This window comes from Dunckerocampus dactyliophorus, chromosome 7 (genome assembly GCF_027744805.1).
Source record: "Dunckerocampus dactyliophorus isolate RoL2022-P2 chromosome 7, RoL_Ddac_1.1, whole genome shotgun sequence".
NCBI lineage: Eukaryota > Metazoa > Chordata > Actinopteri > Syngnathiformes > Syngnathidae > Dunckerocampus > Dunckerocampus dactyliophorus.
This window is the reverse complement of record NC_072825.1, coordinates 13,306,508-13,325,505: the sequence shown is the minus strand read 5'-3', so window position 1 is coordinate 13,325,505 and position 18,998 is coordinate 13,306,508. Positions and strand designations below refer to the sequence as shown.

The 18,998-nt window shown below is 40.2% G+C and overlaps 1 protein-coding gene across 12 annotated transcripts in view; it reads right to left on the bottom strand.

Moving 5' to 3' along the window:
• Nucleotides 1–18,998, bottom strand: part of LOC129185395 (plectin-like) — a 109,576-nt gene that overhangs the window by 86,610 nt on the left and 3,968 nt on the right. For 7 of the 12 annotated variants that reach the window (XM_054782402.1, XM_054782403.1, XM_054782404.1 and 4 more), the window contains exon 2: nt 15,543–15,773. In XM_054782402.1, the coding sequence (XP_054638377.1) occupies nt 15,543–15,735 (193 nt within the window). In that variant the 5' untranslated portion in view covers nt 15,736–15,773. Of the gene's footprint in view, nt 1–7,072; nt 7,291–15,542; nt 15,774–18,998 lie in introns of those variants that run through there. The other 5 variants (XM_054782414.1, XM_054782418.1, XM_054782410.1 and 2 more) reach the window with 4 other exon arrangements.

Here is an 18,998-nt window from a genome sequence, read left to right as displayed (position 1 = left end):
TGTGATCGGTAGATATCGGGTTTTTTCCCGATAATGAAAAAACGATTAAAAAAAAAATGATGGATAGATAGATAGATAATCTCCAAGAGAAATTCAAAATTCCAGCAGCTCTGCAAAAATGCCATATTGAACTTAATCACAAAATAAAACAACAAAGGCAAGACATGAAAGATCAGAAAAATAAGAAAATAGAATGAGAATAAATAAATACAGAACAGATAACCTCAAATTTGTAGTGCAATAATACATGATAAATTATAATAATTAGGGCTGTCAAATGATTAAAAATTCCAATCAGATTAATCACGGTTTTGAAATTAATTAATCATGATTAATCAACATGTCACACTATGTTACTTTATATTACCATATCATATTATATTACCTTATAATTTTCCTGTGCATTTTAAACTAGCAAAGAGTACATTTGGAATACAGGAAGTGAACAAATGTATTGCAATTGATGTGAAAACATCTCAGGTGGGATCTCCTTGTCATGTCAGTAACGTTGGAAGCCATCTGGAGCATCAAGGTTACATTTTTTCTCATCAGAGAATAAACCTTTTTTACACCTTTAAATGTCCCATGTTTGATGCTCCCTGGCAAAGTGTAGACGGTTTTGGAAGTCGCAGCTACCGTTGTTTCACCAAGGTACTAAGATGATAGGCTATCTAAAAGCATCATATTTTATTTATATTAGTCAGCAAAAAATGTACAGTACTGGTTTGCAGCTTTAAGTCATGCAAAGTCACACAAACATCTGTGACACTGTGAAAGGGTTTTGTCTTAGTTTAAATGGTGTGAACATTATTTGTGAGCCATTTTAATATGTGCAACAAAGAGAAGGTGAAAGCACACATACATTAATTAAGCATTTGGATTCAAGTTCTAATTCTGAAACTGGAAATTATTAAGGAAAACACTTTGAAATGGTTTGTTTCAAAGTCTCAAACTAGTTAAAAAGCAGATGTGTGTTACCACAGCAGATTGACATCCGTTCGGCAGGGTCAAAGTCATGGCCAAGTTAAAAAAAAATAATAATAATTGGTGATGACATTGATTGGTTAAGATTTCAGGGCAACTGAAACAGCAAGAAAAAAAACATATCTGTCTCTGCCAATAAAAAAACATACAGAGAAAAAACAAGCAGACAGCTTTTAAATAGCTATGCCTAATTGAAATCAAATTAATCTACTTTCCTTGACGGGCCAAAAGAACCGTGTCCATAATGTTTAGGTAAAAGCAGCCACACAAATGGTTATTAAAAAGTACGGCGGCTTGTGTTCTGCAAAGCAGTTGAATGCCTGACAGGAAGGATGTCATCTTGGGGGAGCATCACTCTGGAGCTCCTCTTGCTCCCTTAAAAGGCCCTGAAGGAATCCTGTACAGTTGAGCTTATCAAGTCCCACAGTAACCTTTGGCCTTAGCTTTGTGTCGGTGCTGATCTATGTCAGGCAGCAGGATGCTGACACGAATGAAAAGATACAAATAAATTCTGAAACAGCATACACAGTATAACTTAAACGCGATGCCACTTACACACATCCAACTTTCAGGTGAACCATGAGGTTGATGTTTTTCTGCTCCTCTAGCACAGTTCCATTACCAAGACTTTTTCTTAATTCTAAGAACAGACCAGATTCCACCAACGGACAACTTTCCAAGTATAATCGGGTTCTGAGGTCCTGACCACAGTTGGTAAAGATAGACATCAAAAGTGAAAAGACACTTCATGCTTTGAAGAGAGGACATACTATATACATCCATACATCTTCTATGCCAGTTATCCTCACTAGGGTCGCAGGTATGCTGGAGCCTATCCAAGCTCACTTTGGACTGACTGGTCGCCAGTCAATCGCAGGGCACATATAGACAAACAACCATTCACACTCACATTCATACCTATGGACAATTTAGAATCTCCAATTAACCTAACATGCATGTTTTTGGAATGTGGGAGGAAACCGGAGTAACCGAAGAAAACCCACGCACGCGGAGAACATGCAAACTCCACACAGAGATGCCCAACGGAGATTCAAACCCAGATCTTCTAGATCTCCTGACTGTGTGGCCAACATGCTAACCATTAAGCCACCGTGCGGCCCGCCAGAAATTGAATAGCCCTCAAATTAGATCATTTAATAATATAATCATATCCAAAGACCTAATGTTGTTGCTATCTTCAGAGTCGGACAGCTCAAATAGAAGATGTCATACACTATTCTTCGCTGCCATCTCTTGGAAGGTTACAAGAAATTACATTAAATTTAATGTCAGGCAGACAGGAAACAGGAGTGATCACAGTCACGAAAACCAAAACTGAAACAAAACCAAAACTCCCAACCAACAGCAAGTTTAAAGGAAAAAAAAATCAGTTTCAGCATATTGTGCATATAAGCCTCATTAAATGTGACAAAGCACTTTGCACGTTGTAAGGTCAAGGCAATTATAGAAGCTTTTTCATTGTGACTGATATGGTAAAAACATAAAAATAAAATTTGGTTGATTTCCAATTCATTCAGCCACTTCACTATTTTATTACTTTATAAATGTCCAAATATTTACAGCCACCAGGATTCAAATTACTACAGTAAACAATCAAGATTGCCATAAAATCTGGTTAACTGAATGACTGAAAATGCAGATGGCTATACAGGTATTGGAGTTTTTTGAAGTCCTGCAAGCTAGAGGAAGGGACTTGCAGGACAAACAGTGAAGCAAAATATGGATGCCAGCCATGGTTGTGCTCCATCAGCAATCCACCCAACATGAATAGGGCAATCCCGCCAGACAGGCCTGGAACATCGGCATCAGCTGCTTGCACAAATTGCCTTGGAAGTCAGTGGGAAGACAGTCAGAACTTTCCTGACCCGAGACAAGCAGCGGGTAACATTAGAAGTGGCATACTCCCTCACTATAATTGTATTATATGAGGTTTGGATGATGTTGTAGTATCATCTTTACTGTTTGTTGAATTCATTTTAACTGGGCTATAAGGATCATCATTTTTATGCATTTGAATGGAATATATATGTTTGTATATAGCTTCTAGCTCAAAAAGTTACCATACAACAAATATGTAGGAAACCTCCCTGCGAGTAACTACTACCGTGATAACTTGGGGTGTCTCAAAATAGTCGACTATTGGACGATTTGGTTCTACATGGGAGGGGGGTGCCCACAGTTGCTGAGCATACATTTTTACGAAGAATGTCTGGGTTTCCATCCATCCATCCATCCATCCATCCATCAATTTTCTGTGCCGCTTATCCTCATTAGGGTCGCGGGGGAATGCTGGAGTCTATACAAGCTGACTTCGGGCGACAGGCGGAGCACACCCTGGACTGGTCGCCAGCCAATCGCAGGGCAGGTCAGGGTTTCCGCTACATGTAATCGATCGTGGCGGCCCGCCACTACAAAATAAAAGCCGCCACACCTTAAAAATTACATTAAATTAAATTAAAACAATGTTAAGTAATATATTGCATATATACTGCATATGCTATATAGATACACATACAGCTTATTATTTATGCACATTTTGACCACAATTAGTTTGAAAACAATTTAAAATATCATAAAAATGTTTCACTGCACTTTATTTTGAAAAGCATGCATCAGAATTGTGTCTCTGCTGCATCAGCACTTGCTCATGTTGCGGCACCAGTGTCTTGTGTTGACATTCACTGTGTTCCTTATTATCGTGCAAATAAGAAAATAGTCCGCAAAATGTGTAGTCAGTTGACGACAGCTTGTCACATGTGAAGCCTATCTATGCCAGCGTGTGTGATCGCTCACGTTTCAATCTTATTCAACTTTCTGACATCTTTTATCCATTTGCACGGCCTCTCTGGCGGTAGCTAGCTAGATCACGAGTGAGCTCGAAGTGGCCATAGACATAGATAGCCGCCGCATCGAGTGGGTTTGTCCACTGCTGCGATACGTCAACGTCACCGCCATATTGGATGCAATACAAGTAAATGTACTTACTTTCATAAAGCGCCTTTCTACAAAGAAAGAAGTTAATACCTCTCGCTTATTCATTCACACACACACTAATATACTTGGGAAACAGGCATCAAAAATTTTAGAAGATCACATACACGACACGAAATGCACGACACAGTGGCAGAAGTCCCATGCAGCACACCACCACAGCTTCAAAAACCAGGGAAACCATTAACGTCTTTGTTTTTGTTATAAATCACAATAAATCACACAATGCCAGGATTCATTGGTTCCAGGAACTGAAGTCAGCTTGGTCACATTATTGAATTATACGATTGAATTCAAGAAATAAGTCATGACAAAACTGCTGCCACATCGTGTGTTTGGGTAACGTCAAGAATCACGTCCAATGAAGAAAAAAGTAAACTTAAATGTTCATTTATCCCTTTCATTCATCATATCATCATGCATTTTGAATTTGTGATTGCAAAACTACAAAAACATGTTTTTTTCTGTCAACATTTGTCTTTCTGGAATGGATTAAGTGTCCTTTTCAGTTAGAGTCAGACCTTCTGGAACAGATTAATTACACTGACCAAGGTTCCACTGTAATATACATACTTCACAGAGTCCACACCTTAACCTCATTAACAATCGTTTGGGATTTGCTGGAAACAATTTATCCAGCAATCTCAGTCTCCCATCATCAATAATAACTCAACAACAACTAGGAAATGTATAGACAGACATGATGAAGACATGGTGAAGGCTGACCAAAGAAACAGCACGAAGAAATGAAAGAAGATGAATAGCAAGAGATTTTTTTGCATTGGCTGTATCATCAGTGTGCCTTAATATGGAGAGCAAGCAGGAACTTAACGCAACACCGCCGTTGGATGGAGCGTCTGTAACATAAACATCTGTCACAGAGCAAGCTCCTGCTTCCCATAACCTTGTAAAGAAGCAGCACAACAAACAGAGACACACTGATTCGTGTTAACAGCCAGCCATGCTGGGAACAACGTTGTATTTATGTACAGTATAACTTTCCATCCTGTTCTTCTACATGTAGTTCAAGTCAAGTTACTTTCATTTATATAATACCAATTCACAAGTTATCTCAAGGCACTCTACACATTAAGTAGCTCTAGAACCATGCTCCTCATACCATCTGAACCCCACATGAGTAAGCCCTTACAAAGAGAGAGTTGAGGAACCAAACGTAAATAGAAAACAGGATGGAGGGGTTGAGGAGTGATTGATATGAAAAAAATGGGTATACGGTACCAATATTTATATTAATAACTGTGGTAATACTGTGGTGACAGCAGCATTGATAATGGAGGTCTGTTAGCAACATTACTGTCACCTGGTTTCATCACTACTAAAACAGGTTCAGTCAGTTTCCAATGTGAAACTCACCATAAACTACATTTGTCACCTGTGAAATTACAACAGCAATCTGGATCTGAATTAAACATTTCCATTTGCTATACATCCCTCATTTATCACAGCTAATTGGTTCCAGACCATACAAGTGAATTTGTGCAAAGTTGGATTATAAATTATACATTATGTGGTGGTGCAGAATGATCCACAATGTCTTTTAACTCGACAGGGCCAAGCCCTAATAGCTTCTTGTTAATGAGCAAGATAGACTGCAGCTGATAGTGTCTCTTTGGCAGGATAGAAAAAAAAATATTTGACTCATTCAATCAACCAATTCTCAGAACGATTGTTGAACTTTCATTACATATCAGCTGTCTCTTCTGATTTGTCTTGTAAATCTGCATCTGCTCCCATTTATAACCCTTCAATGAAAGGGTTTCACCAAAAAAGGGAGCAAATATAGAAACTTGGTGAGAGGAGCACAGCGAATGATGTTATTCAAGATATAAAGGGATAAGGGGATAAAATGTGAAGAAAAAATGAAAAGAGGAGCCTTAATGAAGACTTCAGAAGGAGTCAATGTTATATGTTTTACAGTAAAACATACCTTAATGGGCATGGTTGGGCACTCAGGGATCTGTTTTTACCTTTCCCATCAGGACCAAGTATTTTCCCAAGCAGTGAAGTGTCAAGGGTACAAAAGCATTACGGTATGTTTGAGGGTACCACACCAGTTACAATACACAAGGGGTGCCACAATATCTTCTGTTGTAGGATTAGAACGTGACAAGATTTCTCATTCAGAAAAAAAATGTTTCGTGGACACTAGGTCTGGGACAATAATAAATTAATGAATTAATCACACAATATATGAAAATGAACTTGCTAATTTTGCCTGCCTCAATATATTGCCACGTGCATGCGAGGCTGTTTTCCTCATCTCTTCAATGAGAGGGTTTCGCCAAAAAAAGGGAGCAAAGATTTTAACTTGCCCATTTGGAAACTCTCGCTTCCAAATGGGCAGGTAGAGGGTTCACTCTTTCACTTGCAGCACCTTTCCATAGAACAACAGCATGAATGGAGTGAGCCCTTTTGTCAGTCATACAGTCTGTTTGTCTCGGTGGGTGGAGGCAGGACCGATAGCATGCACAGAGTGCAGAATTACAATATATTGTCATATATTCTTAATAGATTTTAATTGTAGTTTTCTGAAAAGTAATGCTAAAAATCTCGTCTCGTAAGCCCAATTGTGTGTATCATCTCGTCTCGTGAACTGAATGTCTTGTGACACCCGTACAATACACTGTATAAATAAATGTTCCATTTTACAGGGGTTTAGATGATGCCACGCCTGTGAAGTCTACAAATCAGAAAATCATTCTGACCTAATCTATCACTTTTATTGGGATCGGATGCCAGCAGCGCAGTCTGACTGTTTTGATCACATATCAAAGTGGAGCACTTTTGTAAAGCCGGTGGACTATTGTAACCGACAACACACAAGAGTTCCAGAAAACATGTGAACCAATCAATAAAACTCTCAGCACTGCAGGGATGTGGGTGTCCATAGCTACCTTGCAAGCCCAACACACACCATGGAAGAGTGTATGCACCTATGCAGGGGCAATAACCGCACAAATACTGTAAATCAGGCCTTCTACATGCAAACAGAAAAAAAAAGTGTCTTCCATCACATCCTGTAGTCATACATAAATGTCACCAGAAAAGCTCCCACCTTTATACTTCTCTCGGACGCTTTCATAAGCCTGGATGAAGTCCTGCTCCTCAGCGTCTGGAGGCAGGTAGGCGGGTTCATACATTGCCATGCCAGTACTCACACCCTCTTCCCCTCCGTCTTGTCCAAGTCTGCTTCTTCCTCTTATTTTCGATTTTGGTGGTGTGTGAGGAATTGTGTGCTGTCCTCTGTCAGCTCTTAGCAGTGTGTGAACCCTCCACAGCTGCCAACTTCATTCCAGGGCCCGGCTTTACACACCCCCCCAAACACACAGCCTCACAAAAACTAATATAAATGTCCAGCCCCTCCTCTTAAAGATACACAGACGAGAGTATCAGGGCACTCACTCTGCCGTAAGGCTTGCAAAGTAGCAGGAGCAGAGTTCAAGTACCACCCTCTCTGGTAACACTTAACAGAACTGGAAAGTCACGTCACGGCATGCTTATGACGTAGCTACACCTGCACAACCCAACTAGATCCAATACAAAGATTGTATCTGCTGTTTGATACATATGTTATGTTGTTTTGATTCTCTCGGTCAATAGTGTACAGTGACACAGACAACTATACTGGCACTGTAATGACAATAACTACAAGTAGGATGGTTCAAATCTCCACCAAGGGAGAACAATCCTAAATAGCTCTGTCAGACTTCAGCGGAAAAAAGCGTGATGTGCAAGAGGGTGGAACAACTTGTATAGTATACAGTACGAGTATTGTGCAATGACATAATAAAATAATATTTTTCAATGCATTTTGAAGGATAGTTATGTAGTGGGCCTACTGTAACAGAACAGTGGAGATGTGTTGTGGTAAAAGAAAAATCTGAGCAGTTCAGGATGAACTCAATTATTTGTTGACAATGCAACTTGACATCAGCCAGGTCTCTTTCCTGGATGAACCATGGTTGGCCCTAAACGTGAGCTGCTTTGTCTGTCTGTATGTGTGTGGGTTAGAGTTGGTCTAATTTATTCTTCCACTAAATTTTAAGGAAGGTTCACCAGGCTTTTGTGATCCTCCCTGAAAGATATAAACTCTTTGACATACAGTATGTGCATTTTTTCGGAGGGTACAGTTTAGGGAATTTGCACAAGCATACAAGAGCTTGCATTGGTGTTGTTACCCTCATCATGCTGACAAATAGTCAAAGAATAGTGCTTAACCACCTGCTCACAAGAGGGGACTTGCACAGGAGCTATGTTACATGTAGGTGATGAATGCACCAAAGCTTTAATTTAGTACTAAAATAAACCTACACATGTTACATTATATGTCATTGTAAAGTAAATAATCTCCTCTACACAGTCATGTAAGCCAAGGCTACTCTAATAAAACACACATGTAAGTATATAAATTAACTAAGGCAAAACTGTACACACATAACATCCAACTCAATAACTTTGTCACACAACCATCTACTTAGCGAATAAAGCCTTTATTGAAAGTTAAATACTTCAATCAATTCAAGCAGCAACAGCACGTTCAGATGCAATTTCCTACTATATTCTCGTAAAAACACCTCCACATAGTGATGTACTCATAAAGCCACCACAATGACACGTATGGATTGTGTTATATTTGCAAAACTTTAAATTCAAATGTATTTAAAGCAGGGGTCTCAAACTCAATTTCACTGGGGGCCACTGGACGTAGAGTCTGGGTGAGGCTGGGCCGCATCAAGTATTGGGAGGGCTGGGAATCTCAGGGTACTTCACGATACGATACAATTCACAATACATGTCTCACAATGACGCCAAAGGGCCACCCCTCCCCCGGTCCACGCGATAACACCACTGTTAGTTCAGTGTTGGTGTTTACTTGCCCCTGTAAGTATGTAACTAACACTGAGCTTGCCCGGATGTTGCAGGCTGCAGTTACACTACTCTTTGATGTCCAGTCGCGGGCCGCAAGATACGATTTTGTGGGCCGCGAGTTTGAGACCCCTGATTTAAAGCATGTCTGACCCACAATAAAATAGAGGATAGAATTCACCCTAAAAAGTCTCCCTTGTAACCCTTGTAAAAGACTACAAGGTTTCTTTTTACACAGGTATTTTACTGCATTCCCCAGCTGTCAACTCGTGTGTTTGCTCATTAAACAGTCCTAAAAGCCAAGGTACATATGTTTACCTCTGTTTAATACGTAACTTAAATTCTGCTGCCAGTTTTCTCAAATGTGATATTTTATAGTGAAGCATCTTAAGGGACTGAAGCATACACATAGCTCACTGCTGGTGAAAGAAAAACCGTGAGGAAACAAAGAAAAGAGATTTTGCACACACATAGTACATAATTAAAACATGCAATGTTTATAGGGAGCGATTGGTGTCTATTACTTACTCAGTGACTTTACATTAAAATAACTGTTTTTCTGTTTTTAACACTTGATAGAGAAAAAACATATTTATGTAAAAAAAGCATAAAAACAGAAAAAGTAGATTCCTCCTGCTGCCTTGGGGACGGCAATATTCAAATGTATGAATACCATAAATTCCCACCTCTTGAGTATACTGTATGTTAGACGTAACACTCACATTAGTTACAGTATGTTTGTTGTTAGCGAATAATAGCAATGTGGCTAAGTTTAACTACTAACGACTGCTATCATTTAATGCATAGCCGATTATAACCAAACAATGACTCCACATTGTTGGTCACTTCTCTAAGACTTCTTTCTTGTATGAGCACGTAGTAAAGGCGTACGTACAGCTGTGAGTGAAAGCCGTGGACACCAATTAGTGCCCAATGAACATTTTTACTAAGTTTAACTTTGAATTGTGACAAATATAAACATTTATTTGTTCAATTTGTTCATCTTTTAAACCACTATTGGTAACTTCTGCTAGCCGGTGGTGTTCTTCTTATGTTTTCTGTTTTAAAAATAGTGTAATTTGGAGCCGAAGAGGGATAATACAGCAAATGCCATCAATCCATTTTCAGTCTGATCAATTCTAAACTCACCGATACATTGACGATGCTTAGTCAAAAGATTGAAGATGCATATGCATATGTTTTTCTTTAAAAAAGTCTTTACAACAGTATCCTTTACCCTTTTAACTTTCACTTTTTTCTTCCTCTGTTTTATAGTGATTCAAGCAACTGTCAAGAATACTTTTTATGTGGTGTCATAATAATGCTGCAAAGCTGATATAATAACACTTGTGATGAACAGGCACAAAAAAGGTAACAGGCCGTAAGTCTCTCAGGGTCAATATAAAAAGAGTTTTCTGTTTTTTTCCCAATTTTTTAATGTCAGAACTTGGATGTGTCCAGTCACATCACATATGTTGCTGCTGCCAATTTTTCATCCTGTTGGTGTGTCAAAGTGATTTCTCGCGTAAAGGGGGAAGTGGAAAGGTCACTGCTGTAAAGAAGAGATGAAATCAAGACATTCTGTCTGCATGGCAACTTCACTTCACTTCACTGTAACACCAGCAATACAATGGGTACTCTATATGGGCAATGCAATTTGAAGTGTGTGTGTACAGTGAGACACATTTTCCAGTGGATGTGGTGGTTTTGCTTTCAGCCTACAAGTCCCTTGACATAAAGCGCCACCTACTGGCCAAAAAGATTATTTGTGTGTGGAACATAATAGCAGCTCAGTGTCTGGTCTGCACAGACCTTGATCTTTAGTAGAAAAGGCCAAGCTCGTTTCCTCTTCTTCAATTGAAGGTGATCCAAGAACAAGTAGGCTGCACAACGATGAATAAAACAAACAATAGACAGAGAAATGGGTTTCCATGAGACATTTCTCGATCCAAGGGGATGGACCGACACAGACAGAGATCCTTTCATTCCTCATTCAGATTTCCAGTCGAAAAAAGCAAAAGTGAGAAATAGACTGCTTTGTGCTAAAATGCCAACGTATGAATGCTATCTTTCAAATAAACATTTTTGTCGTATTATTATTAAATCTGGGGTAATACAACATGTGGCAGAGCAAAAAATGTGAGACCTTTGATTACAATGGCATAGACAGAGATATATAACCCTTAAAGTCGATATATAGTCTTTTTATAGCATTTAACAGAAGCAAAAACATGGTGATCGCTGCAGCATCTCTCACACACCTCTTTTCATCAAAGTAGACAGGCATCAACCCTGATCAGTTGAGTAAATGGTTAAAACGATTATTAAATCGCATGTATGTCTGTAAGCATATATACTGTATATGCATGTTTTCACGATGCATGACTAAGACCTGTCTTGTCCTGCAATATACTCGATGGCAAGCGAGAATTTATCAAATTGTAATCTAAAAGAAATATCTAAATTAAATGCAAAAAATGAATACGCCTGTGCAGCGTGAAGGAAAGTGGCAGGATGACGCTACCCAAGACATTGCTGATCGGTGGCCGATCGATCGGAGCATCCCTAATTTTAACAATTAATACAAACATGACTCAATGAGTATCCTCTCTGGGCTCACATTTTCTTATTTACCAAACTAGTACTTCCCCTCATCTCTGGATTGAAGGTCAATGAGATACACTATCCACAAGGTGGAGTACAACCACACACGGTATGAGGAGGTGTCACCTTAGAGTTATGATGGCCTCAACTAGCACTCACATGCATAATCGAACAATTGAAAACATTCTTGTACCTACACTACCCATGACCTTCAACACCACGTTACATTGTGGCACAACCTGGGCAAACTTTCTGTGTTCATATGTTTGTGAGTGTTTCATGAGCAGGAGTATGACAACAAAACCTCTGTAATTAAAAAAAATGTCCCAAATTCATTAAGAAATGGATGGCAATGCTATTTTCTGAATGTCATAATATACCCAGTACAGGGGTCGGTAACCTTTATCATCAAAAAGAGCCATTTTGCTTCCTCTTCCAGTAAAAAAATTTTTGTCTGGAGCCGCAAAACATTACACAGCTCATAAATTTGTCAAAGCTGTAATGTTTTTTAAATGTTACCTGTTACAGCAACAGAATTCAACAAATAAAAGTGCAGAAAGGATGTGTAGGCCTACTCTGAAACATTTAAACGCCTTTTTCAGTGGTTCTCGTATTTGTTTAAAATGAAAACAAAACGTAGCCAACTTTAACATAAAAAAGCTCATCAGAGTTCACATTTTTGCATATGTGTTGTTTGCTCAATAGCGTTTATGCCTGTGCTGAATTGCCAACAATAGCCATTCTATTGAGCCTGTCCTTGGCTGTCTTTGCAGAGGGAGACATTCATTTTCTGAATCATTTCTAATTTTTTAATTCGAAGAACAGATGCTCTGATATTTTTATGAATGATTCTTTCACCTATTCTCCATCTATGAACGGCTTCCCCCTCCTTACGATCTCATTGTTGTCCCAGTGTTGCCAATGTGGCCATTTTCTCGCTAAATCTGGCAACTTTCCAAACCCTCTTGGTGATTTATTTTCCCAAAAGCGACTGGCGACAAATGCAGGGACTGGTATTTGGAGACGTAAAAGTGAAAACACGTATTGTTCTGCCCTGCCTCACAGCAGTCACAAGCAGGGTGACACTGTCAGCTCCTGCAGCACGGTCTGCCTCTCCTGGACTAACCACATCGGCGATTAGCGTGGTTCCGAACACATAGGTACAGCGTGCTCCTTGTTATAAAACATATAGCTATGCGCTCCTAAATTCTAGAGTTTCACTTTACTGTGCAGTAACTTGCTTCAGACTCAACTCCAAACTCAACTTTTTTCTCTCCAGTGAGACTCACCGCATACACTAGCCTATCTCCCCTTACCTTGCTCATCCAAGTACCGTAGCAGTCAGAACGCAGTCTAGATGCATTCACGGACTTGCGGTGAGTCGGATATTTCGAATTCTGCACTTTCACCTACTTCAGTGTTTTAAAAAAAATCACAGAGCTCAGCAAAGGGAGCCACAACAAGGAGGCTGAAGAGCCGCATGCGGCTCCGGAGCCACGGGTTGCCGACCCCTGACCTAGTTCAATATTAGTTCAAAATACAACATGGTTTGACTTTGTCATTTTTTTACATTTCTGTCTCAATACTGTATGCATAATAATGTATGTATAATAATATATAATAATTAGTGGTTTATGCTGAAATCTTCTACATCTGCTATACTGGTAATCATCAATAACAACAGTTCATCGTCCACAATTGTACTCTGTGGCCAAAGCTTAGCTGCATGCAGTAAGAGATTCACTCTGTCGAGTCCAAAACAAAATCTAAGCCTCACTCGTGTGTTGCTGACACTGCCTGACCTCAGATGATGGGAGAGCAGCAGAAGACAGCACAGGATGTGCATGAAGGCTTATTGTAGGTACCAACGTTATGCACACTTCCTCTTAGGTTGGCAGGAACACAGCATTCCAAAACAAACTTCAAAGACTCATTGTTTTAAATCCTTTAATGTTGTTAACTTAAGCACAAAACTTAAGCACAAAATGTATTACTTATTTATTTGTATATTTATTTGTATGAATGTCTCTTCTTTTTGTTGCTGCTTAATTTATTGGTATATATGTTTATGTTTCTTATGTTCTTATTCTTTCTTGTGTTTTCTTTCTTTTCTTGGGAGAATGAACAGAATAAGATTTTCATTGCATGGTATTACTGCTGTTTTACCATGCACATGACAATAAAACTCTCTTGAATCTTGAATCTTGAATCTTGAAACTTAAAACGCAGAATGGTATTGTGTTGGGCTTGTCTGTGTATAACTTGCCAACTGCTTTTATTCATATTCATCTGCTTTTTCATCATGGAATTAGTGAAATATAATAATAATTTCTCAAACAAATGTTGAAAACAAGAAAAATGCCTATACTGTGTATATGCATGGTCTAAAAGGAGCCATTGCTGCCATTCAGTGGCTGTGAAAGTGAGTGGCTGTCTGTTTCTATGAGGGTTATACAGTAGATAGGCGCCAGATCACGGTGACCCTGAACAGGATAAGCAATGCAGAAAATGGATGGATCGATGGAAGTATCGGTGGATTACAAACAACCCGTATCTGTCAAAGATCATATCAGGTTGCAATTTGTAGATCTTATGAAGGACATCGTTACATGATGCTCCATTGGATGAAACTTGACCTTTTTTCACTGTTAAGATCCAGATCTAATTTCTGTCTCTGATTAGTATGTGATCATTTTTAAGCCTTTTGGCAAAGATATGTGGTCCAGGTGCTTTTCTTTAAGTACGACTGTGTTAAATAACTTTACATTTTTAATGTATTCTTAATGTTTGTTGTGTAAACAACACAAAAATACAGCATGTGCAAACAACACAAAACATTTTTAATTCATGATCTTTCTTGACTCTTCTTCTCTTGTCATAAGTGGTGTAAATGCACTGTATACAACACCTGCAAACCTTTACGTTATACAACATTATACCCTGCTATCCCTTAGCATAAATAATGAATGTCTCCAGCACTACGGCAGTGGGTTTGGACATGATCTGAGTCTATTGTTTCAGCAGTGCAAAGAATACCAAGGCCAAATGTCCCTATGTGCTTCCTTTGTCCTAAATTTAAATTATGTATCCTGTTTGGATGGTAAAATACGTTATGTGTCTGCAGGGGGCAAGATGTTTGGCAGGTATGTCAAAAACAAAGCTGTTTATTTCACTTACACTATAACGTCCAAGGTTAAATGCTCCGTGGTGGCATTTTAAGCAGCACAGAGTAACAAAAGCATGTGCATTTTGTGAAACGTTTAAACATATTCATTAATAACATAAAAAGTAAAACATTATCTCATCCAGCCAAATACCGTTATAATCCTTAAAAAAATAGACATTTTTTCCAAGGCTTCATCTCATATGTGTATTCATCACACTGATGGTTCCCCACATGCCACACTACTCAAGTTCAACTACTGAAAATGTATTTTTCATTTGGTTGCATTTGCTCTGAATAGAGACACACCGCCTTGGTATACAACTGATGAATAAAAGCAACAGCAGCGCAAAAAAACAACAAAAAAAAACAAATGTAACATTCTTCTTCCCTCCACCAAGCACATGAGGGATTGGTGGTTCTGTTTGGATCACTGTTATTCAGCAGAATTACCCAAAAAATACACAATTGATGTCCTTAAAACTTTGTGTAAGAGTGGTGCCTGGGTCAGGAAAGATCATATTCCAATTTGTGCTGATCCAGATAAACATGTGGACCCACTTGCTACTAGCATTGGGACTAAGAGAGACAGTCATTCATCAACTACAGTAGTATAACTAAAAACAGTAGTTGCAATTAAATAAGCTTGCTATGAGTTGCAGCTGGCACAACTTTCAATGCATTGTGCCATATGCTAGCAGGTCATGTTTTTTTTAAACAGTCAAGTCAAGCAGACATGCTTTGAATTGGCAGGCAGAGGTGTTTTCTTTATATTATCACTGTGTCATTTACACTGTCTACTGTATATCAAAATAAAACAACCACACACTAAAACTAGGCGCAACATTTATGTTCCAGAAATAGTTGTGCGAATCAATTGAAGTGAGCTTACCTGCGATGCGGATTACAGCCCTCTCTGCTGGATCCAGGACTTCCCCCGAGGTTGACTTGGAGAGCTTGGCCCGTTGGTGTTTGGATAGATTCCAGGGGAGTGTGTCACCCGGACTAGGGACACTGCTCGCCTTTCCATCGTCCTTCTCCAGTGGGATTCGCTCCCTCCGTCTGTCCTTCCAGGTGGCCATCATCCACCCGCAGGAACAATCAAAGAAGCAAGTTGACACTGCTGCATGTATGAGCACAGACAGGAACCACAGACACATGTCAAAGTCTGACAGAGCACAAAGTCAATTTATTTGTAAATGGCCCAGCAACACAGCAAAAGGCTTTGACTTAAGGATGGGGAATAAGGCCTAAACACCATACTGTGATATATATTGCATCCTCTTGCAATAATGATACATACAGTATCACTATACATTCTTTGGCATATAAATAATAATACAGGGGTCTCCAAACTATGGCCCACAATGCATTCATTTTTAACTGGCCTGTGTCTAAAAGTCTAAAAATACAACAGAGTATGGCCCACATATGATATGTACTTAACTGTTTTGTGCTTCTTGGTTTAAACACTAGGTGGAGATACTGTCTTGAACAAGGCAAAACAATCACTGAATAGAAATTGTCGAGGGCAACCAGAAATGGCAAAACCAAAGAGACGCAACATTGCAAGCTATGCGTGTGATATGCGTAGGGCCCTATTATGGACTGAATCACATTACTTCTTTTTTCATTCAGTCCATGTGTGTCCAAGGTGTGGTCTGGGGGCCATTGAAGGCATGTGACTTCTTTGTTAATTGGGCCGCATCATATGGTAGAAATAGCCATCCATCTATTTTATGTACCGCTTGTCCTCATATGGTAGAAATTAGGTATGTTACGATCGACATCAGATAACATCGGCCGATTTCTGTAAAAAATATGTGATCGGCGTTGCCGATAAATGCTTTTCAAAGCCGACCACAAAAAACGATCGGCGTGGGGCAGCAAATCCTGCATGTCTGCTGTGTCACGTAAGGTTGCCAACAAAATGGAAGTGAAGTCAGGGGGTCAGAGTTGAGTTTTAGCTTGCCGTGTACAACAGCCATAACAGCAGCCTGATGACGATGATTATTATTGTTAATATGCTATTGTGCCTGTAGTGAGATAATTAAAACCTGAAATAAAAGCCTGTTATTCCGGCCATCAAGTCTGGTGCTTGTCTCGCTAACATCTAGCGACCAATGTAGAATACTACATTTATTCAATTTGAATGCGTCTGTCACCTTTTACTAGTGTTTGTTGTAATGTCACCTCAGAATGCGGATACAAGGTGGTAGGTGCAAATAGAGTCTTTATTTTACAAAAGAGTCGGTGAACACAGAGCGAAACAAAAGATAAAAAGACAAAGTAACAATGAAAAATAGACTAAGGCTAAGGCTCGCCATCAAAGGTGGAAGAAAATGCTCAAATTAGGCATAATAGAGTGATAGAGTGAAGTCGCAAAATTTTAACCGTGATGTGGCAACGGACGACTGTACTGTGAAAAACAAACCACTTTTTGTTTTTTAGAAGACAAAGTTTGTTAATACCTTATGCCAAAGGTGGGAGAAAGTCAGTATTTTGCAAGTCTCAAGTCTTTAATCCCAAGTCTCAAGCCAAGTCTCAAGTAAAGACGTGCAAATCCAAGTGAAGTCTCAACCAGACAGAGGTGTGCAATGAAGAGGACACACGTTCCAGGCAGCCCTGGAAGTCAGGAGAACCAGAGTATAGAGCGGAGGAAGCCACCTGCTGTGACTGCCACCGTGCAGTCGGACACATGCTCCGAGCAGACCCGGTGCTGCCATTATTAATGTTGATGGTGTTTAAGGTAATGGTGATTAAGGGTGCAGACAAGTCCGTCTACGTGTTTTGAGTAACTTTGATCAAACGTAGAATTACTACAGCTTGAATATTAAACGCACCGCAGCTGTTTAACTCTAATAAAAAAAAAAACATCCGCACATCACTCACTGACGCTGACGCTGGGAACACCAAGGTAGGTTGGATTGCAGGGCTTAATGTATATGTAAAGAACTTAATGTGTAGTTCCAATAATGTCTTGTACACTGCCACATGACATTTATTATCATTCATAGTAGCAATGCCATGGTTCACATTCTGATTGTCTTCTGGCTGCCCTGTTCTCACAACGAGAAATCGAGTCATGTTTTAATCTCACAAGATCTTGTGACACCAGAGCCTGTGACACCCCTAATGTTGACACGTCCCGGTGTTCATCACTGCCACTTTCCAGCAGTCTGGCGCTCACAGAAATATAAGCCTTGTTGTTTGATCTTAAACCTGACTGGACATTAAGAGATGCATTCAATGAGGTAGATTATGTGGGAAAATTTGGTGTCTTGCTAAAAATGACAAAAAGGTCACATTAGTTGAATACTTTGAATGGGGAATCATTTTGCTCAACACACTCACTGAAAATTTCAAGTATTTTCAAGTCATCAGACTAAAGTTCAAGCCAAGTCTGTTTTTTAACAGATTTGAGTCTGCCCTCCCTCTCTCCCCTACCAACTCACCACTCTTCACCCCCACATCCCCATCCCAGCCATCCTCTACTCCCCTCTCCATAACTGATGATCAGGTGAGAAGTCAGCTGAGGAAGATCAAGGCAAGGAAGGCCCCGGGACCAGACGGCATCAGCCCTAGAATCCTCAAGGCCTGTGCTGACCAGCTCTGTGGAGTTCTCAGGCACTTGTTCAACCTCAGCCTGAGCCTGGAGAAAGTCCCGGCCCTGTGGAAGACCTCCTGTGTGGTCCCGATCCCAAAGACACCGCGTCCCAAGGAGCCTAACCACTTCAGGCCTGTTGCCTTGACCTCTCACCTGATGAAGACCATGGAGAGGATTATCCTGCAGCACCTGCGACCCCTGGTGGGCACTCAGCTGGACCCCCTGCAGTTTGCTTACCGGCCTCGGATCGGAGTGGACGACGCAGTGATCTACCTGCTGCACAGATCACTGCTACACCTGGAGGACAGCGGGAGCGCTGTGAGGGTCATGTTTTTTGACTTCTCCAGTGCCTTCAACACCATCCAGCCGGCACTACTCAGAGTGAAGATGGAGAGTGTGGGAGTAGACCAACACCTGACTGCATGGGTTATAGACTACCTCACCAACAGACCACAGTATGTGAGGCTCCGTCACTGTGTGTCTGACATGGTACTCTGCAGCACAGGTGCCCCTCAGGGTACGGTGCTCTCCCCTTTCCTCTTCACCCTCTACACCTGGGACTTCACACACAACTCCACACAGTGTCACATCCAGAAGTTCTCCGACGACACAGCCATCGTTGGTTGTGTTTCAGAGGGGAATGATCTGGAATACAGGACGGTCATCAGGGACTTTGTCAGCTGGAGTGAGCTTAACCAGCTGCAGCTCAACACCAGCAAGACAAAGGAGATGATCATTAAC